Source organism: Rattus norvegicus, chromosome 9 (genome assembly GCF_036323735.1).
Source record: "Rattus norvegicus strain BN/NHsdMcwi chromosome 9, GRCr8, whole genome shotgun sequence".
NCBI classification, from domain to species: domain Eukaryota; kingdom Metazoa; phylum Chordata; class Mammalia; order Rodentia; family Muridae; genus Rattus; species Rattus norvegicus.
The window spans coordinates 52,425,480-52,442,052 of NC_086027.1; the positions used below are offsets into that span (position 1 = coordinate 52,425,480).

General features: G+C 51.5%; 1 protein-coding gene and 1 long non-coding RNA gene across 2 annotated transcripts in view; one reads left to right on the forward strand and one right to left on the reverse strand.

Annotated features, from left to right (window-relative positions):
• The window catches only part of Pantr1 (POU3F3 adjacent non-coding transcript 1), a 45,282-nt gene extending 34,977 nt beyond the window's left edge, over positions 1-10,305 (reverse strand). The window contains exon 1 of the long non-coding RNA NR_132639.2: positions 10,225-10,305. This is a non-coding gene — a long non-coding RNA (POU3F3 adjacent non-coding transcript 1). The remainder of the gene's footprint in view (positions 1-10,224) is intronic.
• A 2,241-nt stretch (positions 10,306-12,546) lies between these two features.
• Pou3f3 (POU class 3 homeobox 3) lies at positions 12,547-15,673 on the forward strand. The gene has a single exon (NM_138837.2). The coding sequence runs from the start codon at positions 12,613-12,615 to the stop codon at positions 14,104-14,106; it is 1,494 nt and encodes a 497-aa protein (NP_620192.2). The 5' UTR covers positions 12,547-12,612; the 3' UTR covers positions 14,107-15,673.
• The last annotated feature ends 900 nt before the right edge of the window (positions 15,674-16,573 follow it).

The following is a 16,573-nucleotide window of genomic DNA, read 5'->3' on the forward strand; positions in this document are numbered from 1 at the left end:
CTCAAGGAAGTAGAGAGGCACTGCGGGCTCTGGAGCCCGTGGGCCGAGGCCCCGAAGAGACGTGACGGGCAGGTGGCTGCAGGGGCGAGCAGTGGCGGGAGGGGACAACAAGGATCTGGGGTGGGGGGTGCATTTTTGGTAGCTCTTTCCTGCAGCCGCTGGGAACTCGCCTTGGGGAGGGCACTAAGTGACTGATCGCACCGCCTGAGTTGGGGCTGTGCGCGCGCGCATGGGGGAACCTGGCTGGCACGCGGGCAGTTGAGGGACCCAACGCAGCTGGGCACAAGCGCGAGCCCTCTCCGAGCCCGCCTGCAGAGGGCGCCCTCACGGTGGCGCCCGCGGGGCTACCCGCCATCCCCAGAGCACTAGAGCTAGCTCCTTCCGAAGGGGTCGGGATATGTTACGGTCACATTAGTCACCATCTAGGACCAGGAGACGTCACAGTTCTCAATCCTTTTTTGTTTGTTTGTTTTCTATGCTCAGTAGCTAAAAGGTGCCTGGGTGCGGGATGCAGGGAGAGATAGCCTGCTGACCAAGTGATTCTGCAGGGTCACATCTCCTCTGCGTATTGGGGGACGAGGGATGTCTTTTCCCTAGGAGAGCCTCGCAAAGCGAGAAAAGTTTTCTACCACTTGTGTGTGTGTGTGGCGGGGGGGGGGGGGGGGGACAGAAAGATGAAGTATGAACCTTGCTTCCTAGGGATGGCCAGAAAGTATTTGAAATCTCGCGGACACGCAAGCTCTTTCGCTTGACACACGCGGGGTGACTGGCACTCTCTTCGGAACCCCGCAAACAGGCTGGGCTTTAGGCTGGAGGAGGAAATGCCCTGTAAACCACGTGCCTTCAACCACGGGGTTTTGCCCACCCTACAGCCTTGATCACTTGAAAAGCGAGAGCCACGTACCCAAAGGAACAAGTTCAGGACCTCACAAGGACATCGATCGAGACTTGATTGGACCCTGGACTTCTGCAAGGACTAGTGAACAGAACCGGAGGAAAGTGTCTGATTAAAACTGAGAGCAGATTTTGCGACACTCCAAACCCTAGTAGCTCTGTCCCCTTCTCACTGCCTAAGTTCAACTGAGCTTGAGAGAGTGACATCCCTCCCTTCTCGGTGCCTTTCCCAAGCCAAGCCAAGGCCAGAGGTGTGCAGAAAAATTTTTAGAGACACCCCATCTTATAAATATGAGAATTTCATCAGGCAGCACAGACTACTCAAAGCGTTCCGTTTTTCTGCGATCCAATTTTATTAGGATTTATTCTCATTTGTGCTCGACTTCTCTGGGGAAATAATGCTTTGATTAATGTAATCCTGGCCCAGGATCCGCCTCACGCCCCTCGACCCTCTCCCAAGAGAAAGGGCCTGTTTGACAAACAATAACAGAGGCGCAACTCTTGCAATCTGCCCACACCTTTGGGGATGTCTGGGAAGAGGGTGACACTCGTTCACACCCAAGTAGCTAAAAGCAGCGTGGAAAGGAGGGAAAGAGAGAGGGCTCTGTGGTAGCCGAACTTTACAGACGCAAAGCCCTAGGTACTTAGGTGGAGGGGGGAAGGGAGGGCTCTTGGGGTAGGGCCCGAGCCTCGGTGTGCGAAAGAGTGCGTAGATTCCAGTACGCGCCTCTCCTCTGCTCGCTCCCAGTATCTACTTCTTTGTCCCTCGCCACAGGCCTCCACTGCAGAGATCTGCACGCTGTGGTTGTGCAGCTCCTTGACCCCAAGGGTATATCCACAGCGCCCACCCGCGGCCCCAAAGCACCTAGAGAACAGGTTTTCCGTGTTAACCAACCACACCAACCTGAGACGCCCTGAAGTCCTCAAAACCCGAATCAGAAGCCCAGACCCTGGGACCCAATTCAACGGTTTTCCTCATCCTCATCCGTCATCCAACCATGCATCCATCCATCCTTGCATGCATACATGCATGCATGCATGCATACCATACAAATCGGTGGACAGAAGCGCGGATAGTTCTTTGCCCAGCTATGGGCTGAAAACGGGCGCCCCCTTTGCAGCTCTCTTGCCTCCTGCTCAACCAAGACCCCCTCCGCGACGGGAGAACAGCTCAATTACGAAGGGAGCAAAGAAACGAAATCCCGGGCTCAAACGCCCTGCCCACCGGAGCTTCTCAGGTCCCCCTTTCTGTAGCGCGTTCCCCACCCCCACGGTCCCCAGCTCAGGGGCGGTCGGGGACGCGCGGCGGTGCTAGGGGTCCTGCCCCGCTCCGCGGGAACAAAGCCCGCCGCGGGAGCTCGTGGCCGCGCTCAGAACGGGTGACAAAGGCAGGCAGGCGGTGCCAAGCTCCAAGGCAGCGCTCCTATGGCCGGGCGAGAAGGAGGCCCCAAAGATGGGTACAATTTGCACCCAGATTTTTCTGGGCGTCTGTGGTTTTTTGGGGGTTTTTTTTTGTTTTTTTCTTGTGTGCCCAAAGACCTGTTGGGTGACTCAGCTCTTATCTATCTGGTCCTGCCACCTCAGCAGCCTTGCTGTTCTCTCATGCCCGCTCAAGTCTCCTCCATCTCAACCAGCTTTTCTCTCCACCTCACTCCTTTTACCTTCTCGCTTTGAGGGTTAGCTTTTTTCCCCTTTTTTTCTTTCCCATGGAAAAGCACTGTTAACCGGATTCTGCAGACAGCTCTATGTTCAAATAACATTCTAAAAGACCTTTCTGGGCAGTCGCTGGCAGAAAGGGGGAGGTAATGGGAGCCTTTTAATTTTATTATGCAAACTGCACTCTAAATAAAATAAAATGCCCTTAGAACGAGTTCGAAGAAAGACAGACTTAGCCCTGAGGCCCAACAGATTCCTGCCGAATTCGGCAAATGTCCCTGTCGGCTCCCACAAATCACATAAATGGTAGAGTCGAGTCGGGGAGGAGAGAAAGACACCACACACACACACACACACACACACACACACACACACACACACACACACACCGTGGAATGGAAACCCCATTCCATATGAAAATGGGAACCCAAGTCTCCTGGGGGGGGGGGAGTTCTAATCGTGCATTCTAACCCTGGATGGGAATTGCTGCCAAGACCCTACCAATAAAATCGTACAATTTTTTAATTTGGGGTACTTTGAATGCTGTGTACTCCAAGCAAAATTTTACTTGATCGGTTTTGTGGGATAAAAATGAGAGAAAAACAGTCCTCCTCGGCATTTGACAGAGTATATGCCGCGACTTCTGGGTGATTTTGTGTGTGTGTGTGTGTGTGTGTGTGCCCTGGTTTAATACTAAATTGTTTGATGTTTATCAACTGTCGCTCTGAGCCAGGGATCCTTTCCTCCTCGGGCTTTACTAACCAGGGTCCTTGCAGAAAATTTAGGCAGAAAGGCAAATATGAAAAAGCAATACTGGACACACAGGAAGCCATTGTGAGCAAGGTCACATCATTCTAACACCTAGACTTCCGTTAAGTAGTTTAGTGGCTGAAATTATATTCTTGCAAACTGTGGGATATCAGAAGCATCAACTCTCTGCGAATACACTTGCCACTGTGCTTTCTAAAGTGGATAGCAACGACTACATTTTCTTGAAAACACCATAAAGTAGGGCTGTCCCAGGCAGGCACTGAGTTGGAGAGGGCCCCAGGGAAGGAGCAGAACAGTGAAAGGAGGGCTCCAGTAGCAGAGGAGAAAAGAAGCCAGGAAGCACTGTTTGGCAGATGTGAAAAGAGCAGCAACCATCAGCACGAAATGCCCGATCTACACCAGGCTCCTCGGACAGTAGCTAAGGTCAAATGTCAAAACAAAACAACAACAAGAAAAAGGCACAAAAGTACAAGAATTGCTCTCTAAGATGCTACACCAGCTTTCTTCTCCATCCCAGCACCGTTTGTTGGTTGGGCCTCAGAGAAGATGCTGTAACACTTAGAGGCGATGCTTGGTGGGGGAAGACCTCAAGCAAAGAGTAACTCCAATCTCTTAGGACCAGGACTGGTGCACGAATATAATTTACCAGACACCTCTGGTAAAGCTCAGTTCATATTACTGGGCTATTGTTTGGTTTGTTTGTTTGTTTGTTTGTTGTTTGTTTTTATGACACACACACATCCACACACACACCAAATTTACCTTGAAATATTTTTCTAGCTAGGACATATCCACGTTTGTTGCAAATGAATCATATTTTCACCATCACCTCTAGTCTATCAGCTGGGCTCTGTGTTACCTAGTGCTAGGAGTTGAAATTTGAAAGAGACCATGATGTCGGGGAGCACAGGAAGGGTGGTGAAGGGCAGCCAAGAATAATCCATTAGTTGCAGCTTCTCCAGCAATTGGAAGAGAGCATTACCAGCCTTGACAGGTCCATGCACACAGCTAGAGTGAGCAAACAGTTGGAAATGGGTTGCTTCAAAAGCACATACAGGATTACCAAGTTACTGTGCTTTCTCAGTTTATTTTCCACAATTAGAAATGCCCTCTAGTTTAAGAAGAAGGGAACTTACTTTAAGGAATCATAGTGTCTTTGAATTCATAATTACTCCTTCAAACTGTTCCCCAAAAAACCTAAGTGCTCACTCCCTTCCTTCAGATCATATAGACCAGCTATTAAAAGGACACAAAGCAGGGGCAATACACACTCCAAAACCATAGCAATACCAAGAAATGGCTCGTTCACTGTCCACTAGGTAAAGCCCCTTTTCTAACCAAAAGCCGGTGCTGCAGAGCCCCCCCCCTCTTTTGTATAAGCCATACAGTACAGACTGTAGGTAGGTTGAACATTTATTTTAATGTGTAAATGCTAAGAGAAACTGCTTTTGTGCTGTGCTTTATTGGACTGCCTTATCATTGCCAAATGGAAGCCAGTGAGGGGGTGCCCGTTTCATCTTGGGCACATCTGACTCAGGTAATTTTCTGCATTCTCTCATTTGGCAAAAGCAATTTCACCATCCTCAACAATTAAGTCTGTAGCTTTTGCCCAGAACTTTGGATCTTAATTTATACCCACCTTGATTATTCCCACCCTCAAGACATCGCAGAATTCTAACGTGGTCCCTGTAAAGTAGCAGCTCACCTCAAATTAACTTGTTGCTTTACCCCCAAATTCTTATATTCTGCTTCTTTTACTGAAAGGTATCTAAATCTATAGAAATCACGAGGGTTCCCTCCACTTCCCTGTTCTTTTGAGTATGTTTTTTGAGAAAGAAAAGGGGGGGGGAGCAGCTGCTTAGACAACCATAGCTCCCAGGAACTATAACACAGGAGAATGGGAGAATGTGCTATGTGAAGAATAGGGAGGCCTTCGCCAATGTTTTGCGATATGAATGAATTTTTAAAAAGTGTCTTTTTCTACTAGTACATTCTGAATGCTTTGAACAACCCTGGGCGTGCAAAGCAAGCTAGGTTTTGGGTCTTGTCCCATTCTGTGGACTCCTAGAAGTCTTTTGTCTGCAACGCAGTGCTGAGGAAGAAAGCAGTGTTTGTGCTCAAATTACAATTTCCCCAATTCTCCACTCGGTTTTATTAGCACAAACCTGACAGTGCATTTCCTGACTAAGTGTAAGGTCCAGGTGAAATCAAATGGTTCAAGTGTATCTGAGTGAGTCTCTCTTGCTTGCATGATTCCTATAATCTTTCAAACCTAGATGAGCTCACCCTTCAATCCAACCCTGACCTGCTAAAATTAGTTTCAAAGAAAAACTTAAGGCTGAAGCCTGGTTGGCTTGGAGCAGTGTTGAAATGAAGCCAGTGGCAACAGCCCCCACCCCTAGAGGAGCAGCGAAGCTATCAGAAAGGTCAGGCTTTGTGACTCTTATTCACAGGTGCCTTCAGCTGCACTGTGGAAGCCAGCTTCACGCCCTAGTCACTCAAGCCTTGTCTTTCTTAGTAACTCTCTAAATCTCCTTGGGAAAATTGTTGGAGACAAACTGACTAAATCCTCAAAACCAACTAGGATTTGCTCTTTGCTGTTTTAGGTAGCCTCCTACTTTGCTACAGAACTTTTTGGCTCTTTGTTACGGTTTTCATTGGCAGCACCCATACACAAAAGGAAAAAAAAAAAAAAACATCTTGGAGGCAGAAACTTTATGCTCCACTAAAATTCCACTTTATCTGTCCTTAAAAAGGTTCAAGTCCACGGTTACCTCTACCCTCTGTCTAGATTGCATTTTCTTTTCTCTACAAAGCCTTTCAAGGCTAACTGTTAAATCCTTTGAAGAACAGTGGGAATGAAAATAGCTACTAGGTATCAAATGGACTGAAAGATCCCAGCACCTCCTATATCCTCAAGACCCTGTTATACCCAATTGTGAGATTATATCCTGCTGAAAGAACCATCATTTTTACATATACTGCTTCAGAATTCATTTTGCTTTCTAGTTCAATTCTAAAAAATATCTGTCATCATCAGCCTGATAGTTTCCTAAGTAACCTATACTGTAACCATAACAGAAATTCTTTAACTGTTCTACTGTTCTCAATGTTTTCTCTCTCCTCTCTCTCTCTCTCTCTCTCTCTCTCTCTCTCTCTCTCTCTCTCTCTCTCTCTCTCTCTCTCTCTCTCTCTCTCTCTCTCTCTCTCTCTCATAAAGAGCCCTAGCCATACTTTCCAGGGAGAAACAGTTTCAACACTCTCTGACTTCCTGGATCATTTGCAGACATGGCTAGCGTGGGAGAGATCACTGTCCTGGTATTTTAAAATCCTGTGTTGTCCAATCATTTCCTTTCTTCCCTTGAACATACACAGGAAAGGTAAGGGTGTTTGTTCTTCTGGCAAGTTTGGAAAGACAGATTTGCTTTTGAACTGGCTACATTTTCCTCAGCTCCTGCTAAGTCGAGTCAGTGCGCCCCCTGCTGACTAGTCAATAGTGTAGTGCTAAGCAAAGTTTATTTTGTTCAGTAAACCGTGTCATATAAAATTAACAACAACCAATAAAATTAGCTTATATGTTTCAACTGTAAAAGTCCAAAACAAAATAAAGCTAGTTTTAGTGGTCCTAGAAATCTCTAGTTTGGCTTCTCCTCTTTGGCTGAATCAAGGTCCTTTTATCTAAAGCCCAGTGCACAAACATATAGCTTAATGTGACGAGTGTTCTTCCTTTTATTTCTTCTTTCTCTATGGCAACCAATATGCTCTGCTCAGAAATGTTCCCCATCAAGGAAACAAATGATCTTCAGGGAGCAGCTCTATATGGCATCTGGTCCAATGGAGCACACGGAGTTAACCCCAGTCAGAGGCAAGGCTGTAAACAAGGGGAGGAAACCTGGTGATTCTGAGCCCCTCCCCAACTGACACCTCTTCCTCCCCCATTACAAACCACTGCATTGATTTAGCATCAACTGTTTCCAAATAAATTACCAATTCAAAATTGCAAGGTGTTCTGTATACAAAAGTGCAGCATAATTTCAGACATTTGACACACACACCCCCTCCCAATGTGGCTTTCTTCAAAAGAACAAATCCAAGAAGCTTTTAAAAATCATCCCCTGACTATTTCACTAAAGTGAGATAATCACACTGGCCTGGACTTAACATAGCTATTTCTTTCAGCCATATTTATTTAAGTAAGTACACCTCTGAATTTTAAAAAACGGGGGGAAAGTGATAAGGAGGGATAGAGCTGACTGTCACAAATAGAGAACATGGAAAATCTGGTACTCTATGCTGAAGCTCCAGTGTCCTTGGGGAGTGGAGAGCGGGATGTCCTGGTTAGTTTTGATTGATCACCTTCTTTCTGATGGGTTTTCACTACTGAGCCAAGAGCTGCAGCCCACTGCCTGCTCCCCAGTTGCAGCTTTAACGGGGGGGGGGGGGGGGAGACATTGACTTCCTGCCTCTTCTCCCTCATTGCTTCCTCATCTCCAGCCCTCTGCCCTCTGGTTGCCAGCCCCCTCCCCTCCTCACTCGATCCTATAGCTCCCTGCCCTAATCTGGGCAGATTCACAGATCAGTTACCCCCACCATCGACAGGCCAGGCTTCTCCCTCTTTCAGCCCTGATCCTCTGGGGGGGGGGGGATTCCAAATAAGAAACACTTATATAGTGCATATTTAGTAAGCAACTCTTTTCTAGGGTTTACCCCTCCCATGATCAACAATTAAAATTAATAGATCTCTCTCTCTCTCTCTCTCTCTCTCTCTCTCTCTCTCTGTCTCTCTGTCTCTCTGTCTCTCTCTCTCTCTCTCTCTCTCTCTCTCTCTCTCTCTCTCTCTCTCTCTCTCTCTCTCAGAAGGGTAAAGCTCTTGCTGTGAGGGCCATTGGAATCAGTCCACCTTTTTATGTATTATTTTAGCAACGTCAGACCTGTTTTACTCACTCCCTCCGACACACTTTCCCTTCCCCTCTCCTCCCAAGCAATAAAAATAAAGCTTCCAAAGCTTCAAGAACACGAATAAATACACCAGAAAGGAAGGAAAAGGAGGAAGCAGAGAAAGAAAATGAAAAGGCAAACAAAACAACAACAAAAAACACTTACCCAGCAAATTCCCAAGGTTAGACTTTTAAATAAAAGGTGGTGGTTGGTTTTTTTGTTTGTTTGTTTGTTTTTTTAATTTTTTTTTTAAATAAGGTGCCTGGAGGGGCAGAGGAGAAGGCATGTTCTTTACTCTCCAGAGCCGAGGCTTCCTTAGCCTTCGCTTTACACTGACTCCTCTAAGCCTGGTTCTCACTCGTCTATTATTTTCACCAAAATATATGAAAATGTATGCAAATGAAAATCAGCACTAACTGTTCTCCCCTTGTTATATACTTTGGATTTTTTTTTTTCCAGACAAAACAATCACACTCCGCAGAGGGAGGGGGCGGATGGGGTGGGGCGGGAGTCCGGGTTTGGGGGGGGAAGCTGGGGAGCGATTTGAGAACTAAGTAGGGGGGGGGGGAGAAGGGGACAGACCTGGGAACAGAAGTGCGTTTCTGTTATTGAGGAGCACAGTGTTTGGGGGGGGGGGGGCTTCCCGAACGTGCACACCCTCCTTGCAAAGAGAGAAAGTGGATCTGTTTGCAGGGGCGCTATCCCGTTTCATCAGGCCACCTGAGACGGCTTTTGAAAGCGTGTACTGTGAAACTCATAGCAGTAATTTAGACAAAATCCTCACTGTATATTAATGAAAGGCGGCCCCATGGCTCTGTTCCTATCCTCCCCATTCAGTGTAAACAAAACCACGAGACTCTTTCGGTTTTTGAGCCGGATCCAAGCAAAATCGGCAGGAAAGGAAAACACGGGGTGCTGGCACCGACTATTCAAACGTCTGCACCTGGAGATCTCAGATTTATTCAATGAAATCTGTGTTCCATCTTTTATATATACATATACGCATATATAAATATAAAAAGGAACCTTTTAGAAGGGAGGGGGGAATCCGTTCTGTTTGGGGCTTTGGTTACTGCTGCCTTTTAGATCTGTTCCTACGATGGTATCTTTTCACCCCGGCAAGCAGGAGCTGGACCCGATCCTACATAAATGCTCCGCATCTACAGTTAATCTCGAGATCACGCAGAGGCTGCGAGGCTGCTGCTGAGCTGGAGAGCTCCCTCTGTAACTGAGTTCACCTAAGTGAGCTCGCTAGAGAAATTATGCATCGGGGAGAAGGCAGACCAGTTCTTTATATTCGGAGCACACCGGCAGCCGGGTTACGTTCTCGGCTGCAGCTCGGGCTGGGGACTGCAGACTGCAGGCCGGTGCCCTGCAGCTGAGGGTGCGGGGTGCAAGCACACGCACACTCATTAAGAGTCGTGTATTTATTGAATGTCCGAATTGGGTTAGTTCATTGGAAATCCCCAAGGAGGATTTAATTTGCCCTTGTTTTCGTTGCCACTTTCTCTTTTTTCTTGGTTCGCTGAGGTTCCTCTGTGCGGCGTTTCCGCTTGGCCGCTTCCCCCCCCCCCATACACACCCCACCCCACCCCCTCTTCTCCCGCCTACCAGGCGCACTCCTCCTCCCGGCCCCTTAACTCTTTCAGCTGGGTTGCGGCTGAGAAAGCACTTGTCGCCAGCGGTCAGAGCCACCTCGCAAACCTGAGACCCAAAGAAAAAGGAAAATAAAGCGCCCCCATGCCCAAGAATAGCAAGCGAGTAAAAACCCCACCAATGAACACACACACACACACACACACACACACACACATACACACACACACACACACACACACACGAGTCAGCAGTGAAGGAGGCGCGCGGGGGTGGGGTGGGGGTGGGGGACAGCTAGCGGCCCTCGGCCCTCTAGGCGAGCTGAGGCAGACACTGCTTTCTAAAGGCATTGGGATCGAATACACTTACGATGAATCTAGGGGGACGGTCGGGCTGATTGCCTTTCAAATACCTCGCGTGGCTTCGTTGACCGGCACCCTCCAAACTCACAAGGGCACGCATGATACTTGCAAGAATCCCAGAGGAGGGTGGGTGGGAGGGAGGAAAGGAGGGAGAAGGAGGGAGGGGGGAGCGAGCAGCCGCAGCAAGCGGTCCGTCTCGCACGCGCGGGCCCCGCGCTGGTACAGGGCTGCAGGTTTCCCAGATGATGGCATCCGAGAACTTAAACAAAGAAGGTCGCCGCCGGCGCGCCGCGGCTGCACAAAGTTGCAGTGGCGAATTTCCAAGAAGCTTGGCCACAGGAGCTCTGCGCCAGGCAAGCCTTCCTTTCCCACCTCCCACAGGACGGAGATGGGGGCCCACACGTGAAGGGAAGAGGAAACTTTGAAACCAGTGGGGACACATCTGTCTATAGGTATTAGCTTGAACCGTACATCCGCGGCGCGCGCTTTACAAATCTCTCGCGTGGGGTGGGGGTGCGACACAACGCAGACTAGGTAGAATGGGTAGACTGCTATTTTTCATGATTTTTCCCCTCTTCATTTTCCTTTTGGTTCCCCTTCTCCCCGCCCCCTCCTTTTCTCTTCCATTTCTCCCCCAACCCCCCAGACCAATCGCGAACGCAGGGAGCCGCCAAGGGAACGCAGACGTTTGGGCCGGACACTAAGAGTTAAGATGTGGCGATGGGGTGGAGCGGGGGGGGGGCAACGGAGGGGGCGGCGGGGGAGGGGCGTGGAGGGGAAAGTGGCGCGGAGGAGGGAGGCTGGGGGGGGGGGGACGACAGATTTCCAGCTTCTACGACGCTCTGCCTAAATTAAAAAGCAACCAATCGGAACGGCCGGAAGGGGGGCCAGGCGTCCTAAGCCAGTCATTCCAGGCCTGCCAATCACTCAGCGGGTAACCAATCAGCAGGGGCCCTGGTGCTCGACTTCCTTGTATTTGGGAAAGTGTGGTGGTGGGTGCGCGCTTGCGGCGGAGGGTAAACATTCGACAGTCCCTGCTCTGAGAGGGAGGGACAGAGAGCGAACTGTCAGATCCTAGCGGGAGCGGGCGCTCGAGAGAGAGAGAGAGAGAGAGAGAGAGAGAGAGAGAGAGAGAGAGAGAGAGAGAGAGAGAGAGAGAGAACCTGGGCGCAGAGCTAGCTCCCGCTGCAACTCTGCCCCGGCACTCCTGCTCCCGCGCCCGCCGTCGGGTACTCTAGGAGCGGTACAACGTGCCCACAGGAGTTGGTTGTGTATCAAGGATCCCCTGTACGCACATACACATCTCCACCTCCACCAATGCACTCTTCTTCCTCCTCCTTCTCCAGACAACTGCCGGGGAAAAAATAAAACATCAACCCCAACCTTCAGCAGCAAGGTAAAAGAACAATTCGACATTTTTTTCCTGTTCAATTTTTGCCTTGTTATATTTGTTTCCTAATTTCTACCCAAAAGGAAAGATGTCGCACCAGACTGTGAGTGTTGCGAGGAAAATGAAAAGGGACGCTTGTTTCAGAAACATCCGAGAGCTCCTGCAATAACAACTTCAGAGAAATGCACCATCGCAAGAAGTTTTCCTAGGACAAAACAAAACTTGAAAGGAGAGAACCAGAGGGGGAGAGCAGGAGCCAGCCTCCCCACTTCGCAGACGCGAGCCGCCAGCATCACCACGCCTGTAAGAACCGGAAAAGTTTTACTATAGTAAGGAGAAACAGTAAGATGTGTTGCTGAAGAACGGGGAAGACAGCGGACCAACAAGGAAAGGCCGGATTTCTGGCCACCCACAATTTGGCCAAGGAAGAAAGGAACCGCTTCGTCCTTTGTTGTCTCCGGTAAAACCTTCGCTTAGCAGGTGGACAGAGCCCTGTGCCCGGGCAGAGTCCGCACCCGCCCGAGGACAGGAGCAGCAGCGGAGCCCCTGCTCCCGGAGAGAGCGCCCGAAGTACGGGTCCCCGCCCCAGTGGGCGAGCCTCGCTGGAGTCAGCCGATTGCTCCCGGCCAGGGGGGAGACCACGACCCCCCCTGAAGGGGCTGGCCACGGAGCTCGCCCGGAGAAGCGATCCCCCCTCCCCAGGGCACTGCTCCTGCTGCGGCGGCTGCTGCTGCTGACCGAGGCCAGTCAGCGACCCCCGCGCCTTGCCAAGCGGCCTTGCAGCTGCAGCCCCGGGCCGCGGCGGCGGCGGCGGCGGGGGCGGAGGCGGCGGAGGAGGAGGCGGCGGAGAAGGCGGCGGGGCCGGCGGGGACCCGGGGCGGGGGAGGAGGAGCGGGGGGAGGAGGCGGGAGGCGGGGGGGCGCGGCGGCGGCGGCGGCGGCGGCCGCGGCTGCTGCTGCGGCGGCGGCGGTGGTGGCGGCGGTGGGGTGGCGGGAGCGGAGCGGCATGGCCACGGCGGCTTCTAACCCCTACCTGCCGGGGAACAGCCTGCTCGCGGCCGGATCCATTGTGCACTCGGACGCGGCCGGGGCGGGCGGCGGCGGAGGGGGCGGCGGCGGTGGCGGCGGCGGGGCGGGGGGCGGCGGCGGCGGCATGCAGCCGGGAAGCGCCGCCGTGACCTCGGGCGCCTACCGGGGGGATCCGTCCTCCGTCAAGATGGTCCAGAGTGACTTCATGCAGGGGGCCATGGCCGCCAGCAACGGCGGCCATATGCTGAGCCACGCGCACCAGTGGGTCACCGCCCTGCCCCACGCTGCCGCCGCTGCCGCCGCTGCTGCCGCCGCCGCCGTGGAAGCCAGCTCTCCGTGGTCGGGCAGCGCGGTGGGCATGGCCGGCAGCCCCCAGCAGCCACCACAGCCGCCGCCGCCGCCGCCGCAGGGCCCCGACGTGAAGGGAGGCGCTGGACGCGAAGACCTGCACGCCGGCACAGCGCTGCACCACCGCGGACCGCCGCACCTCGGGCCCCCGCCACCGCCCCCTCACCAGGGACACCCTGGAGGCTGGGGGGCCGCAGCCGCCGCTGCCGCTGCCGCCGCCGCCGCCGCTGCCGCCGCTCACCTCCCGTCCATGGCGGGCGGCCAGCAGCCGCCGCCGCAGAGTCTGCTGTACTCGCAGCCCGGAGGCTTCACGGTGAACGGCATGCTGAGCGCGCCCCCGGGGCCAGGCGGTGGCGGCGGCGGAGCGGGCGGTGGAGCCCAAAGCCTGGTTCACCCGGGGTTAGTGCGCGGGGACACGCCCGAGCTGGCGGAGCATCATCACCACCATCACCACCACGCGCACCCGCACCCGCCGCACCCGCACCACGCGCAGGGACCCCCACATCACGGTGGCGGCGGAGCGGGGCCAGGACTCAACAGCCACGACCCGCACTCGGACGAGGACACGCCGACGTCTGACGACCTGGAGCAGTTCGCTAAGCAGTTCAAGCAGCGGCGCATCAAGCTGGGCTTCACCCAGGCGGACGTGGGGCTGGCTCTGGGCACTCTGTATGGCAATGTGTTCTCGCAGACCACCATCTGCCGCTTCGAGGCCCTGCAGCTCAGTTTCAAGAACATGTGCAAGCTCAAGCCGCTGCTGAACAAGTGGCTGGAGGAGGCCGACTCGAGCACCGGCAGCCCCACCAGCATTGACAAGATCGCAGCACAGGGCCGCAAGCGCAAGAAGCGGACCTCCATCGAGGTTAGCGTCAAAGGCGCGCTGGAGAGCCACTTCCTCAAGTGCCCTAAACCCTCGGCGCAGGAGATCACCAACTTGGCCGACAGCCTGCAGCTGGAAAAGGAGGTCGTGCGGGTCTGGTTCTGCAACCGACGCCAAAAGGAAAAACGCATGACGCCCCCTGGCATCCAGCAGCAGACGCCGGACGATGTCTACTCGCAGGTGGGGACCGTGAGCGCTGACACACCGCCACCGCACCACGGGCTGCAGACCAGCGTGCAGTGAATGCCGGGGCGCAGCGCGAAGTGGGCCGCCGCCACCACCTCCGCAGCCGCTGTCAGCACCGCCACGGTCACCGCCGCTGCCGTCTCTGAGCGGCCGCCGAGAACCACCGCCGCCGCTGCTGCCGCTGCTGCCGCCGCCGCCGCCGCCGCCGCCGCCGCCGCTGCCGCCGCGCAGACCCAACACCTGGCCAGTGCCAGGGTGACCAGGCCTCCTCCCCTCCGCCCAAAGACAGGCGAGCCATGGCCCTAGGAGGGGGGAGAACAGCTGGAGACCGATGAGACTCTTTCTGAAGTCCAAGGAAGGAGGGACCAAAAACAAATTTTTAAGCATAATAAATACCAAGACTGTTTTATATGCATATATAACAAACAAAACCGGAAGAGGAAAAGGGAGGAACAAGGACATCTCGTTTATACTGTGGTGGTGTTTTGTTCCTGTTTTGAAAGAAGGGTGAAGATGCCTAACGCACCAAAACTACACACGAGGTACTGTCCACACCGAGATGTCCTGCTCGGCGACAGTGGAGAACACCTGCCTCTGAGATAAGAGAGACCCCCTCCCCGTTCTTCCACTTCTTCCAAAAGGGCTGCCTAAAAGATCCATGGAAACTTTCTTTACTGGGAGCGACCTGAAAAGAAAGACGCACCAGGTTTCCTGCAGGTCTGACTCTGCTCCTCGACAGTGTTTTTCTTGGCCATATTCAAGTCTTTGGGGAACAAATAAATCAACTAAGAAATGGGAAGGAAGGAGAAACAGAGTCTGGGGGGGGAGGGAAGATTCACAGCTTCTGAAGTTAACAGACTGAACAGGAAAGCCAAAAGAAAGCATCCTTGCCGTAAACTTGGGAATAAAAGCATCGCGAAAGAGCCAAGGCTGGGCGAGGCTGAAGGGTAGGTATGTCCAGCCGCAATCCGCCAGCGGAGAGGGCACAACAGCGGGGCCAGGGCCCAGCCTTTGAGACCGCCCAGAAGGGCCAGGTCTCCCCCACGCCACTGAACCCGGGCTTTGCCGACTGCCGCTCGGGGTGGACCATGCCTAAAGATTCCGCCGCTAATATTTTTTTTATTAACATTTTTTATTTTTTATTTCTGGACTGACTCCGATAAAAGGGTGTGGAAAGACAGCACCAACCGCGCACTTCCCTTGACTTCTGCCCTCGATCCGTTGCCAACTTTGATTGAATGGGTGCTGCGGATGTGATTATGTAATACTGCCATTTCCAAGCAGTGTTTTTGGTAGGTTTTAATAAACAGACTTTTCAAATGACGGCAATATAGAATCGTTAGATCCGTTGTTGATCTAAAAATATTTGCTTTATATTTTCATTAAATGACTTCTTTTAATATTTTATTCAAAATACTTATGAACTGCTGCAAAACGGTAATTTATTTTTCCCCAGATCTTGTATTACGTGTTTTTTTCAGACGAGCACAAATCAAAATGAAATGAAAATATGGACAGTTGTTAGGTAATAAGGGTATCTTTTGATGTGATCATTTGATTGTAATTTAATTTGAGTAGTGATTCCGTAAGAGCTGATTGAGAAAATAAATTTGTTAGAATGAAATGGTCTGTGTCTGATGCATAAACACTGTGTGGGAAGAAAAGAGTTCTCTAGAAAATATTTTTTTACTAATGCAGATCCTTAAGTCATAGCATTAAGAGAGCGGATCTTCCCCACGGAAAGGTATGTTTGAAACCTCCAGAACAGGATAGGGTTGCTAAAATATCTGTGCTTTTAGCAATAGTGGTTATTCACTCCTTGTTGGTCCATAAATTTCACAATATTCTCCTTACCCTCAGTTTCAATGGGTGTCTCTAGTGCTTTTGCTGAGTGATCTATAAATACTAGTCATTTTCTTGAAAGTACCTGTGTTTTGCTACATCACCAGTGAAAATATGCCCACCTTTCAGTAAATACAGTTCCTCTTAGGTCAGCCTCTCTTTTTTTATCTCTCTGCCTTCCAATATATCCCTGGATTGTTTTTGTTGTTGTTGTTGTTGTTGTTGTTGTTTCTTTCTTCCTTTCTTTTCTTTCTTGCTTGCTTTTCTTTCTTTCCCCCTTTGTGGATCAATAGTTGCGAAGGGTAGTTTATAAATTTATGAAGTATTTTGATATCAGTGACTCCCCATCCATGCCTACGTGTGATTAAAGTTCAATTATTAAGCCTACATTTGCTTTTTCTTTCTTATAGTTCTTTCCTGAAAGAGGACGGTGCTGAGCCCTGCTTTGCTCTGTCCTGAGACTGTTCCCAGCTCAAACTGGAGGCTGCCCAGTTCTGTGGTTTGATCCTTCAGAAGTATAATTCTTCACCTTTTTTACAGATGCTGAGGCTTTAGCTATCTAGGTCACTTTTTAGCTAAGACCCTGCAGGACGGTCACATTTATCAAGTTAATGCATCCATATTTACAAGAGGGAAATACAACACCTCAGCCTGTAAGTGCTAAAAAGGAGAAAGGCTCTGA